Source organism: Dioscorea cayenensis, unplaced genomic scaffold (genome assembly GCF_009730915.1).
Source record: "Dioscorea cayenensis subsp. rotundata cultivar TDr96_F1 unplaced genomic scaffold, TDr96_F1_v2_PseudoChromosome.rev07_lg8_w22 25.fasta BLBR01000922.1, whole genome shotgun sequence".
Lineage (NCBI taxonomy): Eukaryota > Viridiplantae > Streptophyta > Magnoliopsida > Dioscoreales > Dioscoreaceae > Dioscorea > Dioscorea cayenensis.
The window spans coordinates 1,104-21,249 of record NW_024087313.1 but is presented as its reverse complement, the minus strand read 5'-3'; the positions used below and the strand labels follow the sequence as shown (position 1 = coordinate 21,249).

The window sequence follows — 20,146 nt, the reverse complement described above, 5'->3', positions numbered from 1 at the left end:
GGGCCTACGTGAAAAAATAACGTAAGGGCCTATGTGAAAAAAATAACATGTAAGGCAAATATATTTCTCTACTATGCCTACCCCAAATCCCTAACTTGTTTCGAAACCCTAGAACCTCACCACCCCTTGCTTTTCGGTCTCAATCCCTATCCGCTCTCTCGATCGCTCTCGGTTTGCAGATATTCGTTAATCGCAACCCTTGTTATTCTAGTTTCATGGCATGCTTTTGATTCTCCATTGATTTAGGGTTTCTTTACTAATAAGATTATGCCATAGAGATAATTTGATTCTGGCAAAGACCGTGGTATATATGTATTGTCCATATATATGTATATATGGATATATATATATATGGATATATATAATCTGAATGAAAAAGAGTGTGGTATATATGTACTGTGCATATATATATATATAGATGATATATATATGGATATATATAATCTGAATGGAAAAAAGAGTGGTATACATGTACTGTGTATATATATAGATATATATATGAGGCCATATCCGGATCTGGTATATATATATAATCTGAATGGAAAAATTAAATATGCCTTCAATTACCTATGCTTCCCCAGTTCCTTTTCAATTCTTTTGATTTTCTCCTTGTTCTTTTGGTTTTCACCAATAAACTTATATAAAGTTCAGTTGACCGTGGGATTGATCGTGTGGTGTGTTGGTTGACATCTTCGGCTTCGAGCTCCCTCCAATTCTTCTTGGAAGATTGGGTCTTGCAGATAATGATGTGGTGGCTCTCATGCAAATATTTGTGCATGATGAAAAAGAAGCTCGTTTCTTCTTTAGGATTAATGATGAAGTGTTTTTGCATACTTGGGTTAATCACAAGCTCGGCAAGTGATCTATGTCATGGATTGTGTTTTGATTAAACGGAAGAAATATGTTTACATTATTATGAATTTTTTAATTGTATTTGAAGCAATAGACATATTTGTAAAGATGATTTTGAAGTTTGTGGTTTACTAAATCAATGTTTTTAGGGATATATTACGTTATTTGAATGGTTTACTAAATCTTTGTTTTTAGATATATATTACGGTGTTTGAATGGTATATATTACGTCGTTTGAATGCTTTACTAAATCTTTATTTTTAGGTATATATTATGGTGTTTGAATGGTATATATTACGTTGTTTAAGGTAGCAAAAAAAAAATACAATTTCCATGGAGAAAATTTTCCATGAAAAATGTGACTTTTTCCAGGAAAAATTGATGCAATCAAACAAAAAATTATGTTTTTTCCATGGAAAATGTTACATTTTCAGTGGAAAATAAGAGCGATCAAACAACAAAATAAGAATTTTTCATCGAAATTTATTGATTTTCTAGCTAGAAAATAATGCCATTCAAACAACTATTTTTTCATTTTCCATCGAAAATTTTTCCATGGAAAATTTTCTTTTCCACCCATTTTCCATGTTGCCAATCAAACACAGCCTTAATTCTCCCATTGAGTTATGAATCCTTTTGATATTCGTTATTTTCTTAATTTTAACTATTTTATAAATTTATTTTGAATTTCTACTATGAGCATTCATGCAACAAAATGGAAATTTTTAGTATTTAGTACTCACTAATCTAGTGGTACTCATCAATAGGCTTTTTTTTTTTTAATATTGCAATTTTTTTAATTATATAGCAAAATAAATATTTTTAGATTAATTATGAAAATGCGCAAAAAGTACCATGCATGGTACTTTTTTACACATGGGTTATATTCAAATTTTCTTTTTAATTTTATAATAGTTTTTTATATGAAATTTTACATTTACAACCTTACAAATTTTTTAAATTAATTTTTTTTCACAACTCTATTTAAATTTTACAATGGTTTTTATATAATATTTTACGTTTTAGTTCTTATAATTTTTTTAAATTAAATTTTTTTCTCACAACCCTATTTCTGATTGTCATAGTCGTCAGAATTGTCCCAATGCATCTGGTCCAAGTAGTCGTTCGTAATATGTGATTGTCGTAATCTTTTTATAATATATATTATCATTTTCATTCGAGTATGATATCAGCTCTTTTTTACTTACAAATGATATATGTTAGAAAGAATTTAAATTAAAAAATATATATAAGGACTCAAACGTAAAATATTATATTAAAAAATCATTGTAAATTTTAAATAGGGTTGTGAGAAAAAAATTTAATTTTAAAAAATTATAAGGACTAAAATATAAAATATTATATAAAAAACCATTGTAAAATTTAAATAGAGTTGTGAAAAAAATTAATTTAAAGAATTTGTAAGGTTGTAAATGTAAAATTGCATATAAAAACTATTATAAAATTAAAAAGAAAATTTAAATATAATCCATGCGCAAAAAATACCATATAAGTACACTGCATGGTACTTTTTACGTATTTTAATAATTAATCTAAAAGATACTTATTTTGATATATAATTAAAAAAATGTAATATTTAAAAAAAATAGCCTCATCAATAACCAGGGTTGGGATAAAGAATTTATTTATTTGTTAACTTCATCATTAAGACAGGTGATCAATCTATTTTCTGTGAAGATAGAATGACAACGTGGACAAGTACCTATGAACAAATTGACACATGTGGATTTTTAAACTATATTCTAAAATATATGATATATCATACATAAAAAATAAAAATTAATTGCATTTTCAATTTTCTACAAGACTCAATGGTTAATTGGCCTACGTACCCATGTGATAAAGGGCAATTTGCAAAAAAGCTACAAACCATATTAGTTAATAATTACATGCTTTTACAAAAAAAAAAATATTAGTACATTCTTTACGCGAGGCCGTATGCCAATACCAATAACATGGAGTAGCGATTTCAAGACCATGCAGTCGTTTTTATTAGCTTGAGTAAATCCCTGTTGTCTTTTGGTGGGTCTTTTCTCTTAGCTATTTTTCTCTTTTTTTTATTTTGTTTTCCGTGTTTTGCTTTGGGTTCAGTTGGACTTGTCAGGTGTTTGTCACCCCTGGTGATGAACCTTTTATTGTTTCTGTTTTTTTCTCTTTCTGTCTTTAGCTTGTTGTTTTTTTTCAATAAACTCGGAAAAAACCCGTATCAATAATTATGATCTTACATATGGAACAATTCCTCAATATCTTGTTCATTCGCAACAAAATATTTTTTTTGAGATTTATTCATTTTTATATAAAAAAATATATTAGTACATCTACAAGGCAATTGGTAAAATGAAATCCAATGCGGGCTTGTTGCCAGAAGTTAAAAATTAAAAATAATAATAAAATAATTATTATTGAGGTAAAAGTGTCTTTTAATTTAGTAACAAATTGGTCGGGTCTTTGCCTAGGCATGTAGAAGACTTGCCAAGGAGTTGAGAAAGATGAGAAATGAGAATGAAAATACTATTGGGTTGAAAGGATTGTGAATTGGAAATGTGAAAAATATAGGGAGAATGTGCGGTAAAATTATCAACATAACTTTAATATGAAATATTAACATTCATGCATAAAATAGTGATTCATGTTTAATAATAAATAAACTGTTTAATAAATATTTATTTAATATATAATTATTATAATTAAGCATGGATTATTTTAATATTAATAAATCTTGTAAAGGAAGTTGCTAAAATTTTTAATTAAACCAATGACTTTTTGGTTTGGTAACACCAAGTTTATAATTTATGCGTAATATGTTTGTATCCTTTTTGAGGAGACGGATTCAATTTTTGACTCACGTAAAGCACATATATATTGACGGTTGAGGTATTAACTACACTTTATACACACCTTATTCACGCCTCTAACAGGATGTAGTTTATTTGTATTCATCCAAAAAAAAAAATCTACCAAGAAAACAGATATGCGGAATTATTCTCGTGGTCCAAATGGGCCGAATATGGAATATACATAAACCATCACTCGCTCCGGATGTCGAATTCTACCCTGCGTTAAGAGATTTTTTTCCCTAAAAAACTTCTACATGTTTGTTTTTTCCCTTATTATATGGCCTAATTTGGAACCCCTCATTTCAAAAACTCAAAACGCTCTTTGGGAGAAGAGAGATCAAATCACATTCTCGTTATTAATAGAAATAGGGTAGAATACCCCTAATTGATCCCTCGTATTATTTTAAATGTGCCCCTTTAGTCCCTCTTGTTTTATTTGTCCTTGACGGTCCTTTTTATTATTTCAATGGATAAAAATCAAGTCCCACCATTACGGGAATTAGATTTTCCGTCCGTGAGGGCTTATATGGCATTTATATATATATATATATATATTATTAAAATATTATTTTTTTCAACCTTAAAAAGTGGATCCGGGGTCCAATTCGACCCGAATCCGAAACTTAAACAAAACATTAACCAACTTTACTCTTTTCACCCGCCATTGTCGTCTCCAACACCGATTCTCGCCAGATCATCTCACCGGATCATCTCACACGGAGTGTCAACGCCACACACACCAAATCGCCACCATTGTAGAGACACCGGAGAAGGATACACGATCCTTGCTGCTCCTTTGTACAAGAAGACGACTGAGGATCCGCGCCCCGGCTAGGCATTCATCTGGAAGACTAGTGAGGATCCTACGCCATCATTGAAGGTAAGGGAATTAATACTCATTTCTTTTGTGTTTCTATTTATCAACCCTAACCCTAACCCTAACCCTCGACTCCCTAAACTGGTTCTCGCCGATGAGCTTTTATTGAATTTGCGCTGATGATGTCAAGTAAATCAATTCAAAAAACTAACATGAGAACACACTAGTGTGCCGCTTTTGGTGACACATGCCTATAACGTTGTTATGTTTTTATCTGTAGTTTCTATATATGCCATTTTAACAAGTTGATGCTTATTTTCTAGCCGCGTTCTAGAGACATACATTGGATAAAGCCCTGCAAGTAAAACCGTAGTAATGGCAAAGTAGCATCATCAATTCAATCTAGTGTTAGTAGTTTGAGTTTGATGCTTCTATTTTTTTTCCAGTAATATGTGAAATGCTTCTAATCCTCTAGGATGGTTGATGATGTCAAGTAAATCAATCCCAAAACTAATATAAGAACACAAGTGTGACGCCTCGTGACACTTGTCTATAAAAGCTCGCTCGCTTTCAATTCCTAGTTTCTATATATGCCATTTGAACAATCTAGAGACATACATTGGATAAAACCCTCAGCAAGTCATAGAAATGGCAATAGGTGTCATCAATTCAATCTAGTGTTAGTAGTGTTTGAGTTTGATGCTCTGCTATTTTTTTTCAATAATATGCAAAATGTTTATGATCCTTAGGATGGTTGTTGAGTTTCCAAAAATACAAAGGAGGGATTGCAGATATCCTGCAATATTTAAGGTCCTGAGCACCCATTCATGTTTTATCATATAACTATGCATATGATGAATATATACCATTTGCATTATTCTTTTTTCACATAAACTGTGGAATTTTTACTTAGACCAAAAATCAGTGTGGTCAAAAGCTTCAATCTAGTTATTAAAATATAAAGATTTTTTTTTTATTTTGTCCTAATTTTACTGAACATGGAGAACTTGTGCAAAAAGTATACACACCTGCCCTTTCTCAATAACAAGTATCTACATTAGGAACAAAGTCAGTTATATTTACTATTTTATCATTTTGTGAGCCAAGTGTGATGAAATCTAGCATTGATGCTTTCTTACTTTAAGAATCAAATATTCTTAAGGCCAAATTATTCAGGTTTGAAATAATTCTGTGGTATCTATTTATTGTTAACCTTTACAGAATGATGAAACTTGATATTTATTTGCTATTTAGTATTTTTTATTCAGTTCTAGTTTATTGGTGATAGAATTCAGTTTTGAATTCAATGAAAAACACTAGTGGAGATTTTTTTATGTAGAGTTTGTGATCTCAGTGTATGCCTTTTAACATGGCTTATATGTGTTGGACAAAGTTTAAGTTAGAGAATTTTTTAAAATAGAAAGGTTTTTGCTTTTCTGATTTTCTCTTATATTTCAGTTTCTGAAGTGCTATTATTTATATGTTAGATATTTCTATTTGTTTAAACTAATCATCTACTAAATACTTCTTTTATTGGCATAGGGACACTGTGAATTGCCAATATTGTGATGGTATGTTTGTTGATTTTCCCTTACATTCTATTTATATTTTTATAATCATGCCAAACTTTTGTAAACATCAGTTTTTGGATTGCTGGTTTTCTTATGCCAATGATGCTAAAAGATTAGAACACAATCCTCATTTTTATCTGACATGGTTTATGTTTTATATATTTCCATTTTGGATTTCTATGGTGTGCAGCATGAGATGTCTAATTCAAAGGAGTACACTATTAAATATCATCATGGAGACTCATTAGTAAGAGAAAGGAAAATTAGGTATGCCAATGGGAAGATTAATGAATTTGCTGTTGATCCAGACAGGTTATGTTACTGGGATTTGTTAGGAGATGTTAATGAGTTAGGGTACAACATTGAGAGGTCTGTGGATCTATTTTATGTGGATGAGGGTGGGGCTTTGAAAACAATATGTAATGATGAAGACACTGCAGATTTTTGTGATCAATTAATTAAATCTTAGACAACAAATATCTTTGTGGAATCATCAGATGCTAAACAGGACAAATTATTGCCAAAAGTGTTACTCACTGATGTTGGTAATGATGTTGGCATTGATCTAAGACAGAAAAATATTGTTCAATTGGTTGTGGATCAAGTTCATGAGGGTGTCAGTGAAATTGGCAATAAGAGTGGCAGTGTAATTGGAGATGTGCAGGAAAATGAGAATGACAGTGATAGTGACTCAATGAAAGATGATGCAGAAAGGCTAATAGATGTTCCTTTTATTAGTTACAACTCTGATATTGATGATGAAGCAGAAGAGGCAAGCAGTAAGATTAAAAATTATGTTCAGTTGGTTAGATCATTACAAGGGTTATATAATGTTGTCAACAGAGATGAAGATGTGGTGAGTACAGATGAAGATCCTGAAGAAATTATTGATGGAAATGAGACTGAGGGACAGCAAGATATACCTGAAATTCCTCAGAGCATAAAAAATCTGGCAACTTCTTCTGATATTGGAAAAGTTAGTGGATATATAAGTGACTATATTGAGTCATCAGACCCAGGAAGCTATTCTGATACCAGTGAAGACTCTAATGCTGATGATGCTAAGAGACACAGGTCTAATAGAATGATTTATAACCCTAATGTCCATCTCAATGATTTCTTCTTGGATTTAAGGTTTAAAGATCTGAAATCATTCAAGCAAGAGCTCATTGAATTTTCAACTAGGAGGGGATTTGAATTCAAGTACATCAAAAATGATTCACTGAGGGTTAGAGCTAGATGCTCTGGAAAAGAGTGCAAATGGCTAATTTTATGTTCTTGGTGTAAGGGGAAAAAGATGTATGTTGTGAAACATTATATCTCAGAGCATTCCTGCTTGCTTGGGTCTACAAAAAATAGAAGGGTGACAGCTCCTTTTATTGCTAAAAGATTTGGGGAAGTGATAAGTGTCATGCCTTTTATCAAGGCAAGACAGTTAAGGGCAATGGTGAGGGCACAGTTGGGTGTTTTCATAACCAACAAGGTCTCGTAGGAATGCCAAGAATTTGGTGCTTAAAAACATTGAAGCCCAGCTCATCGAGGACTTTAAAGTATTAAATAATTATTCACTTGAGTTGAAGGAGACAAACCTGTAGCACTCGTAATTGTTGTGATGGAAAGAAACAATCCAACCGAAAGCTACCCAGTATTCCGTAAAAATTTATATCCGCCTCAAAGGTCGCTAAGGAAGGGTTTTTAGTCGGGTTGTAGGAAACTTGTTGGTTTAGATGGTTGTTTTCTTAAAGGGTTGCTTAAAGGCCAATTACTTGTTGCTGTTGGGAGGGATGGAAACAACCAGATGTTTCAGATGGCATGGGCAATAGTTCGAGAAGAGACAAGTGAAGCATGGGGACTGGTTTCTTGAACATTTGAGGTCCCGACCTTTTACATGGGGAAGGGTTGGGATGGTCTCTAATAAGTGATATGCGTAAGGTATGCAATATACTTTCGAATTTTTTTAAACACCATTAAAAACATGTGTTGTATTTAACTAATCCAAAGTATTCTTTGCGGTGGACTAATCCATGCCGTGAATGCCCTTCTTCCATTCATTGAGCATAGAATGTGTGCAAGGCACATCTATGCTAGATGGGGCAAGAAACACCAGGGTAAGGAATTGCAAATCCAATTCTGGAATATTGCTAGGTCAACAAGCCTCCCTGAGATGCAGAAGCAGTTGGACCAAATGAGAAAACTAAAAGGAGGGGACAAAGCTGTGGATGAACTACTAGAAAAATGGCCCATTCAAGGTTGGTGCCAGGCCTTCTTCTCAGAGGTAATTAAATGCGAGGCAATTGACAACAACATGTGTGAGGTTTTTAATGGTGTAATCCTAGATGCAAGGAGCAAACCAGTGATTTCTATGCTTGAAGACTTAAGACAGTATGTTATGACAAGGATTGCAGTGAAGAGAGAATATGCCAATAAGTGGAAAGGGAATTATGGACCTAATATTGTTGCCAAGCTTGAGAAAGAAAAACAAAAAGTTCAAAAATGGTCAGGTTGAGTGGAATGGAGGTGCTAAACATGAGGTTTATTGGGACAATATGATGGTTCATGTAAGGGAGGCTTACATTGTTATTTTTATCGCACTGTAATTGTTCATGTGGTAGGTGGAACAAAACAGGCATACCATGCCAACATGCAATGGCTGCCATTGCCTTCAAAGGAGAAGACCCACTTAATTACCTTGCTCATTGGTTTAGTAAGGAGACATACTTAAAAGCATATGAATCCCTTGTCAGCCCAGTGAGAGGTAGGGAATTCTGGCCTGTTAGTCAAGAAGGACCAATGCTGCCTCCTTTGATAAAGAGAATGCCTGGCCGTCCACCAAAAAAAAGGAGAAGAGAGCCCTTGGAAGGTAAAAATAAGAGCACCACAAAATTATACAGGAAAGATAGGATCTTTACCTGTAGTTATTGCCATGTTGAAGGCCATAACAAGGTGACATGCCCAAAAAAAACCAACATACCTGTAAGTGCTCTAAATTAATAACCAATAAAGCACATGTAGTTTTTTTTTTAATTAGATTGATCTATTGGCATGGCCTAAAGTTATGACATATTACAGGTGTCAGATGGTGACATGGCAAATGCATCAAGGCAGAAAAAACAGAAAAATGTTGCCACCAAAGGGAAAAGCAAGACACAATCAACAAGCAATAGTTCAATCCAAATTTTAAGAGTAAGGATTTAATTTTAGTATACCTTCTTTATAAAAATTCAATAGATTGTGATGGGTTTGAAATAGTTGGGAAAATAACAATCTTCTGAATTTTCTTATATGATATAGGGTATTCACAGTGGCGGACTCATTATTGGGAGGGAAAATCTTCAATCTACATCATTTATCACTACCTCTGGCTTACTTGTAATTTCTTTACCATCTTAAAACCATCTCTATTGTAGTTAATCTTCTTTTAAATATTGTAAATCTTCTTATTCATTATAATGTTGTGCAGACAATGAAGAGTAAAAAAATTGTTACTGCAGCTGCAAAGAGAAACCAAGATAAAGAAGTTGAACAACAAGTTGAACAACAGACCACTGCATCATTTGTGTTTCCAGAACTCTCTACGCAACAAAGCATAACATATCCAACCACCAAAGACAAGTCTAATCCTTGAAGCATGCAAAGAATAATTGACAAAGGGGTTTTGATATCATCATATGGTTTTTTTGGCATCATCAATGTACTTTTGAAGCATGTTGTTTATTTGGAATGGTGTTTTTGTTCATGTATATAAAACAGGATGTTACAATGATGCTCGTTTCATCATAATTCCTCTTTCATATATTCTTATGTTTCTCACCTAAGTGAAAAATTGAATCCATTGTCTTTTTGTTGAAAAACTTTTTGAATGTTTTGTTAATTTTTTTATTGAATACGTAAAAAGCAACACATGTTCGGACTACATTTATTTTTCATTTTCTTACATTTATTTACATTTTCTTTGCTTTCTATATTCTTCAAATAAATGATTTGATGAGATTTCATTTGAGTTAATCTTCATTAGCTTAGAAATTGATCTTCATGGGAATTCAATGCACAACAAAAGCTTAGAAATTGAGAAGTATCAATATTGATGAACCGTTCTTTCTTCTTTATATTTTACAATAACTTAGTATCCGAAATTAGAACTTAAATTTTTAAAAAAATATAAATTTTTCGCAGGAGCATTTTGGTGACGGTGGTTGCCGATGCAAAAATAGTTGTTGGCGATGGCGATACGATTACGTTATCGACGGTGATGGCGGTTGCCGACGGCGATGAAGGTGGGCATCCTTGATGTGGAGGAAGAGTTATCCTATGTGCAAAGAAAAATTTGTTGATATTTTCTACATGTTGCGACGGCGACGGCAACGTCGACGGCCATCACAACTGGGATGACGGCAACCACGGTGACGACGATAGCGGCTAAGAGGATGATGGTTGTTGGATAAAACTAATTTTAAAAGTTAATGTTTTGTTTAAGTTTTGGATCCGGGTCCGAATTGGACCCGGATCCACTTTTTTAAGGTTGAAAAATAATATTTTAATAATATAATATATATATATAAATGCCATGTAAGCCCTCACGGACGGAAAATCTAATTCCCGTAACGGCTGGGACTTGATTTTATCCATTGAAATAATAAAAGGACCGTCCAAGGACAAATAAAACAAGAGGGACTAAAGGGGCACATTTAAAATAATACAGGGATCAATTAGGGTATTCTACCATAGAAATAATAGCAATATAGAAACCAACTAAAGAATTCATCTATCAACTGTGTTTTTATTTTATTTCAGTGATCTAGAGAAAGACAGATGGCATAAAAAAAAAAGATATTAATAACTAGAATGTTGGTTTATCAGTCAGAGTTGTGCTACATTTGAGATAATTATACCAACAACATCAAGCTTCAGATTTCAATCTGGTTAACATTGGAAAAAAAATATATAGATTGGTATGGTTCAAACACTGATTAGATCTGGAAATAAAAAGTAAGTAAAAACTTGATTTTAGAGTTAGTTACAAGTAGATGAAACAAAGGAAAACAGGGAAGAAAGAAGATAGATAAGTAAATGAAATAAAACATATTTCATAAAACTTTTAAGTTCCACTTAGGGGCGTTCATTTCAGGAGAAGTGAGGGAAAATGGTCTGACTTCTCCCATTTCTGGTGTTAATTTGTGTTAAAGTGGGGGAAGTGACACTTCCCCCTCTTCTGACTGAAGTGGATTTTGAACTAAGCCCACTTTAGTATTTGTTGGAAATATAGTACTACATCGGTTGTGTGATAGAAGTGTAATGAGTTTATATATAAGTATAGGGGTTGAGCCACTAAGTCTTAAGATTTTTTGGTGTAAGACCTCTAAGCCCATATAGAGCCCATATAGGGCCCACTAGTACCAAAAATATAAAATCTAACATGGTATCAGAGCAATATAGTGGAGCCCAATATATATTTACACAAGTGGTGTAGGACCTCTGAGACATAAGTAGTGTCATGAGTCCATGTTAGGGACCTCACGAGACATCAAGTAGTGTCATGAAGTCCATGTAAAAGCAGTAACTACAGTGCAGAAAGTCGCAGGCAAGTTCAACCGAGTTGAACTTGAGGGAGGGTGTTGGAAATATAGTACATCGGTTGTGTGATAGAAGTGTAATGGATTTATATATAGGTATAGGGGTTGAGCCACTAAGTCTTGAGACTTTTTGGTGTAAGACCCCTAAGCCCATATAGAGTCCATATATGGCCCACTAGTACCAAAAATATAAAATCTGATGTCCTTCAAAAATTCATTTTGGAAATAAAAAATCAATTTTCCATTGTTCTCAAATGTCTTCGCACCGATAATGCTTTAGAATTTCTCTTATGCTGTAAATTCTTTATGTGCGTCTTTTGGGATTATTCATCAAACCACCTGTCCACACACCTCTCAACAAAATGGAGTAGCTGAAAGAAAGCATCGTCACATCTTGGATGTTGCACGCACTCTTGGTAGAGCGTAATGTTCCTATGTATTTGTGGTCTGATGCTATCTTGACTGCAGTCTATCTTATTAATCGTACACCTTCTACACCCTTAGGGGGAGAGATTCCTTTACGTCGTCTTCTACCTAATACCGAGTTGTTTCACTTATCCCCTCGTGTTTTCGGTTGTGTTGGTTTTGTTCAGGATTTAACTCCTAGTTTGGACAAGTTGCGCCCGCGTGCGCTTAAATGTGTTTTTGTTGGTTATTCCCGCACCCAACATGGATACCGGTTGTTTCATCCGACTAGTCGAAAGTATTTTGTGTCTATGGATGCCACGTTTTTTGAGTCTTAATCATTTTTCTCTGATTCAGTTTCTCACGATATGTTAACTACGTCATTTGATATTGTTCTCCCCATCCCCTGCTCTGGTCCCCTCCGCCCTGCGCTTATGCCTAGTGTGACGCCTCCTCCATTGGATACAGATGTTGGTCATTTTGGACAGGTTTATCATCGACGCCAACGTGTACCACCGCCAGCTCCGCCCCCTCCGGTCCTCTCCACGGACCATGCAAATCCGTCTCTTGATCTTCCCATTGCCTTTCGCAAAGGTATTCGTTCTTGTACTAAACATCCCATCTCCCTTTTTTGTTTCTTATGATAATCTTCACCCGTCCTTCCGCACATTTGCTCTTTTCCTCGTCTCGCTGAGTCAATTCCCGGGGAACTACGGGATGCGCGTTTGCTTCCACAATGGCAAACGGCAATGGATGAGGAAATGGAAGCCTCGAGATCTCGTGGTACATGCGAGCGCTTGTGCCTCGCCTGCTGATGCCGAGATCGTCACTTGCCGATGGGTCTTCTCTCGTCAGCACAAAGCGGATGAGTACAGCTTGATCGCTGCAAAGCCCTGGGTTAGTGGCCCGTGGTTTTACTCAGACTTATGGTGTTGATTATGCTGAGACTTTTTCACAAGTTGCTTGTCTGAATTCCATTCGCATTCTACTGTCGGTAGCTATGAATCGATCATGGACACTCTGTCAACTTGATGTAAAGAATGCCTTTCTCTATGGAGACTTAGTTGAGACTGTTTATGGAGCAACCTCTGGGGTATGTTGCTCAGGGGGAGAATCTAGTCTGCCAGCTCAAGAAAGCGATCTATGGTCTGAAACAAAGTCCTCGTGCATGGTTTGACAAATTTAGTGTAATTGCAGTTGCAGATGGTTTTCGCAGGTGTAATGTGGATCATTATGTGTTCTATAAGAACACTTCATTCGGTTGTGTTGTACTTGCGGTATATGTCGATGACATCTTGTTGATGCAGGTAGTGATCGCGGGGAATTCGAGAGAACTAAGAAGCATTTAATGAAGCATTTCGTTACACGAGACATGGGGACCCACCCGGATACTTCCTGGTATTGAGTTTCTGCGATATGCGAAGGAAGATGACGCTCTCAGCGGAGTATGTGTTGGACTTACTTGAGGAGACTGGTTTATTGGGTTGTAAACCAGAGAATACACCTATTGAGCAGTGACCACCTTTTTGGGAGACATATTCCCCATTTCTCAAAGATCCTGGTCAATACAGACGTTTGATTGGCAAGCTCATTTATCTAACTGTTACTCGCCCTGATATATGTTACGCGATTGAACTCCCCGAGTTAGTTTATGCGATGAGCCACGAGAAGTTCATCGTCAAGGTGCTCCGAGGGTTCTTGCGATATGTTAAAAGGAGCTCCCGACAAAGGTCTTCTCACAAAAATCATGGTCACCTAGATGTTGCGAAAGATATTCGACTCGGGTTATCTTTGGTGATAAAAGGAGATGAAAAGTCTACGTCCGGGCTTCATGACGTATGTCGGTGGAAACTTGGTTACTTGGCGAAGCAAGAAAGCGTAAATGTGGTTTCGAGATCAAGTGCGAGGCAGTACGATCGATGGCACGGATAGCTCGTGAGATGGTTTGGGTGCGCTCTTTTCTATCCGAGTTGGGATTCCCTATCACAATACCTATCTGCAGATGTTGTGTGATAACCAGGGCCGCCATCTTCATTGCAAATAATCCAACATTCCATGAGCATACCAAGCATGTGGAGGTTGATTGTCACTCATGTTCGTGATATGGTACTCGAAAGGGAGTAATCTCTACGTCAGATACCCGACCGTCTCGAAAGCAACCCGAGCGGATATCTTCACCAAAGGTTTAAATATTAAAGTCTTTAGTAATCTATGTAACAAGCTGGGCATGCTCGATATATATACTCCAGCTTGAGGGGAGTGTTAGAGTTATGTTATAGTTTATATTTGGTTAATGGGCCATATTGGGCCCATACCACAAAACCCTAGTATTTCTCTATATATATCTTTGTACTCCTTTACTAATGAAATATACAAATTATTTCTCCTATTCTCACAGTATTTTTTTTTACTGAAGTGGGGGAAGTGAGTCAATCTATAAAAACTAACTTATTTTCATTTCTAAAGTCTTTTTTGAATGCATAAAACTTCATCCAACACCTAAATCCTTCGGTTCCATTCTCACTTTCTGACAAATGAATACAGAAGTCTGGAAGTGATATCACTTCCCTCAACTTCAGGAAAGTGACACTTTCCTCACTTCCTGACTTTCCCTCACTTACAGTGAAATGAACGCCATCTGAACACAAATTAACTGAAAAAGCAGCCCATAGTTCTGAAAAATGACATTATTACATTCTCAGAGACTATTTCTTCTATACTTCGTTTAGCTTTAGTTCTCTTATTGTTGTCTTTAAGAAATTATATAGAAAAATTCTTTCCTTTTCATTGCATCACTTTCCTTCTTTTCTTTTTGTTTTCCTGTTTTTCTTCAATCCAAACACATCCTACGTCAAAGAGTTACCAGAGATAAAGGTTGGACAATGACAGGATTTTTTATAATGTAAAATGTTTTGGAAAACTCGATGGGACTATTCAGTATTGAAGACAACTAAATTAACTAATCTTCTTGGAAGAATCACGGAAATCAAAACTTTCTCACTTCCATTTCCTATCCTAATTTGTCAGGAAAATAGATGCCCATTTTGACCAAAATATTAAATTGTCAAGATGACTAGAATATGTTTTATTTTCCTCGGTGCTTTCTAAGAACTAACTAATTATAGACTTGTAGAAGTTCAGTCACCAGCATCATAAACAATAGTATTAACAAAGAGTAGAAGAATGCATGATGTCTTTATGCATCATCGTATTGCAATTAAGAAATAAGGATCAAAGTAAAATAACTCAAAAAATTCAAGCAAAGAGATAAATGTCAGCTTACTTCTCAGTTGTGAATGATGGAACTTATGGGGGCGGCTGTAGAGAAATGGAAGCTGGAGCTTCGTCATTTGACAAGATTTTGATTGAAAGTGCACCTGGAAACATGTAAGCATGGATTAAAATAGGAACAGGAAATGAATTTTCAAAGGAGAACCGAGTCAACCTAACAATTATTTCATGGTCACAATAAAAAGAATCAAGCATATAAAAAAATCTTGGAAGGCAATCATGTGATTACCAAGGAAAAACTACTCCATCTGACAGGATTAGAAGAGTGGATAAAGAAGTGTATCAAATTTGGACAAGTAGTTTAAGAATTATGAGTAAATAGTACATGTTACCTGATAATGGAAATAGGACTTGGATGCACGTTCAGAACAGTCTTTCTAAAGTTGGATAACTGATTGGTTTCTGCTTCTTAGGATAATCAATAGACTCAATATGCAACTAGGAAGAAAAGGTAATATTGTAATTTATGATGTCACATCTTGTCATATGACACAAAAAAATGAAGAAGTGTGGTTTGAGAATAAAACCAGGAAGAAACAACCATCTGAGTCCATAGTTCATGATACTCAGGAGGGAGGAGAGAAATGCTAACATCCAAATCAGTCAGTCAAAGCATATGAGCCTGATCATAATATGTGCATTCTTGTTTTCATGGAATTGCAATATAAACAATGCATTGACATAACTACTACCATAGGTGAGCCACAATCATATGAGTGAATAAATCCTTCATGAATTGAGCAATCAATTTATCTTCTATAATCTACAATATTTCTATACAACAATAGACACAACATAAGTGCTAAAATCCAACTGTAAAGTTGGGCATGGTGTTACAATTGTAAATAGCACATGTCAATGAGGTTTTAGTTGTTTTTCAGAAGAAAACAACAAGTAAACACCCAACAGTTCTAACATAGATATCCAACTAGTTCATTTCATCCAAGGGTCAGCATCAATTTCTTACCTGCTGCTTTATAATTGGTCTTTTGGATACCAAAGGCAAAGGCATGAAAAGAATGACATAGTCATTGCTTTAATATATCAAAACTGGTTAATGTAAGTATAGAGGAAGTTAACAAGTTGAAATACAATTAAAACATTCCCCAGTACATGGGGGGCCTATTACATCACATAACCACCAATAGATAATTAGGATAATTAGGTCAGCTCAACTTCTGCTCTAAACAGCAAATAGGATGGAAGCTTAATTAAAATTTTGATTAATATGCCAAGTCATTGAATAGAGGGAAGTCATATTCAGAGGCCATGCTCATGTCACTGCTAATTATGAATGTAATGAATCACAAGATCAAAAAGGCAGGAAAAAGATGAGAATAACAAGATTGGAGGAACAAACAGAAATTTAATGTGAAGACTTTGAAGTTGGGTATCAGATTAAGAAGTCAATGACTTGTGATTATCCTGGAAAAGGACTATCACTAAAGCTACAAATTATGCAATTTTATAGCCAAGTAGATATCAAGGCTTCCACCATCATAGAGGCATGGAGAAGCTTAACTACACACGTCTTTATTTATGAATGCAAAACTCTGCTTCTACACCTAGAAGCAGTCCCACCTAGGTTGCCAGTGAATAACAAGTGTACCAAGTGCTGGTCCTCTTAGCAGTGCAACTAACTAGAGACCTAAATAATATATAAGGAATCATCCAATCAAAATGATTTTCTTTCCCCAAAAATAAAAGAGGCTATTTTAATTGAATACTCGAAATAGAATTTTGCAAATCATTCTATAACGACATAGAAGATGAGACAGAAAGTTGCAATTAGTTTTATGACAGGATGCAGGTATGAAAAAGAAAGGAAAACCATGCACCTTTGTCAGGCAGCTATTATAACAAAATTATGTTAAGCATAAGAAGCAGGACCCAGGACAAACCCACTATCCAAGCTAAGCCAAACACAAAAAAGAGGCAGCAGGACCTGCAAAAGCCCCATCTTTCTAGTTAATACTATCAGCCCGGCCATCTAAAGTTCACCTTTTCTACTCCAAACATGCAAATCAGATCAGAACTATCTTGTCTAGTAATCCCCAGCCTCGCCAAGTTGAAGCACATATCTATCAACAAAAACCTTGCTGAAAGAATTCATTGATTGGAGATCCAATTTGTCTAAGAATATATTCCTGAAGCTTCCACATAAATAAATCTCTTAATAGAAAATAGAGGAGCAGAATCAAGGGCATATAAAAGAATTTATTCTTTCTAGGTAACTAGATTGTCAATTATAGAAGCAAATGCCAGGTTTATAAGCTGTGTATATAAAAACAAGGAAAACAAAAAGTTGGTACCTGTCACAATGATAATGTCCTAGACAAGCTGGTAGTGGGATAGAAAACAATATAACAAACACAGCTACCTCTGATATCATTCATCCTAGTGTTGTAAAGGACCTTCTAACATGCTTGATGGAAAGACAATAATAAGAGCAGTAATTTAGCTCATTCCCTCTAAAGAGCATTATGGATTTTTGTTTCTCAAAATGAAAACTAAAAGTTTACACAGGCCACTGCTCATGTCCCTTGTCTTTGCTGTCCCGAAATACCTTTGAACAGAAACCACCAATCCAATCATATCATCAACTTGGAACCAATTATTTGTTATTACAATAATTAAAGCTTGAAAATACCCAGCTACTCATGCCCCTTAGAATTTTTCCGCTCCATTAGAACGAAGACTGACCACTCAAACCAGATGACCTCAAAGATACAACAATGAAAACAACGTTGCTAAAGTTTATACAACGACACATCACCTGATGACCTAAAAGGGTAGCAAGTGTCCATAGAGTCTATTCCTTAAAGTTTCTGATTGCCTAAGCTCTTGCACAGGTATGATAAGACAATTTTTTCAATTTACTTAGTGATTTATGGGAAATCTTTTCTTTGTGTCTTAGACCGGCCTGCATTGAACTTTTTTTGCATCAGTCTAGAAACTACACATAATAAATTATATCAGGGATGATCTTGTTGACACACAATCAGTTCTTCGTGAAAGAACAGCTATAGGACAATTCTCAAAAAAGCAGAAAATATAAAAAAAAAAATGATAACTGGCCATTATGCCATACACAATCTCCAAACAAGGGGCATACTCCCCTTGACAAGTGTTATTCACATATGATTTCAATTTTTCAGATTAAAAAGATCTACATCTCCTTTGGCTATGACTTGGAAAACCATATTAAAGAAAGGGGAGCCCTATGAAGTTTGTCTCAGAATCGGCTCTTTGCAGTCCAATAGAACTCAAACGGTCAACTTTCTTATAATACAACCATGCAACATGATGATGTCCTCAAGCACTTCAACTTGGAAAATAATCATATGCAGTTCCAGAATAGATTGCAACTAAGAAGCCTCAACGCTGATTAATTGCCACTCAACCAATCTGAATGCAGGGAATCCACCCAATCACCCGGCTGATTACACTTGTATATATTTTTGTAGGCCAAGATCTCCAGTATATACCTCCATCTAAGCATAAGACCAAACATAAAAAAACCAAACATATCACTCTCTCTGATGTCATCTGGATCCCTACTTTGTAATATATAATGGTACTTGAAACCAAAAGCTGTGGTACATTTACATACCAACTAACAACAAACACCCATCCTTCTCATCACAAGAAAAAAATTAGCAGCAAAAAAATACAAAATGCAATACACTGATCCTACAATCAAGCACCAACAACAACCTTAATTTAGACCCTTCCTTCCTGCCTTCCTACCACCTCCCTCCAAGCGCCTCCCAATATTCTAATCTTCCAACCACAAAACAAACCAGGAAAACAAACAAGATGGCCTCTTGCTCACATCTACTCTTTCCTTGCCATCTCCTCAGTCAATATCCATAACACCCACACCACTTCCCTCTTCCTAGTTTTCTCTTGTTTTCTCCTCCACCCCATCTGTAACACTCTCAATGACTATGGAGGAGGGGCCGGAGCCAAACTTGGCACCCCACCATCATCTCCTTGACTGGTTGGAGGACTCTGCATCATTCATTCCCTCCATCCCTTCCTTCTTTGATGAGCCCTACACTGAGATTGATCTAAACCCTTACGAATGGTGGAACCATGATCATGATTATGAAAATCAACAGCAGAGCATACAAACACCAGCCTCAAGCACTGCCATCACCACCCCTTCTATTACCACTACTACTATTATTGCTACTACCAATCAAACAACAGTCCCTAAATCTGAATACACTACCAAGAAGCGAAAGCAACAGGAAGAACAAAGTATTAGATCTCAATCTCAACAAAGCAAGAGAAGAAACAATACTGACAATGAAGAAGGCGGTGCAGAGAACGAAGAGGATGGTGGTAGTGGTGGTGGAGAGGTGCAGAGAAAGCCAGGCAGGAAGGTGCAGACCAAGGGAAGTGGTTCTGGTTCAGGGAACAATGGAGCAAAAGACGTCAGGTGGGCGGAGCAGCTACTCAACCCCTCGCGCGGCAGCAATCCATGCAATGAATTTATCAAGAGTTCAGCATCTCTTATATGTACTTAACGAGCTTGCCTCCCCCACCGGCGACGCCAATCACCGGCTGGCAGCTCATGGGCTCCGTGCCCCTCAAGAACCACCTCTCATCGATCGGCCTCGCTGCGGCGATACCGTGCGGGAATCTCGACACCGGTGGCTGCGGAAGCCCGCCTAAATGTTTTGCGACGACGGAGCCGAGGCTGTTCCGGTCGGCGCTGATCAAGTTCCACGAGGTGAGCCCCTGGTTCGCCGTCCCCAACTCCCTCGCCAACGC

The 20,146-nt window shown here is 35.8% G+C and overlaps 1 protein-coding gene across 1 annotated transcript; it reads left to right on the top strand.

The window, feature by feature from the left end:
• Window positions 1–19,314: 19,314 nt before the first annotated feature.
• On the top strand, window positions 19,315–19,899 carry LOC120255277 (protein NODULATION SIGNALING PATHWAY 1-like). The gene has a single exon (XM_039263135.1). It carries the CDS (start codon window positions 19,315–19,317, stop codon window positions 19,897–19,899), a length of 585 nt encoding a protein of 194 aa, XP_039119069.1.
• The last annotated feature ends 247 nt before the right edge of the window (window positions 19,900–20,146 follow it).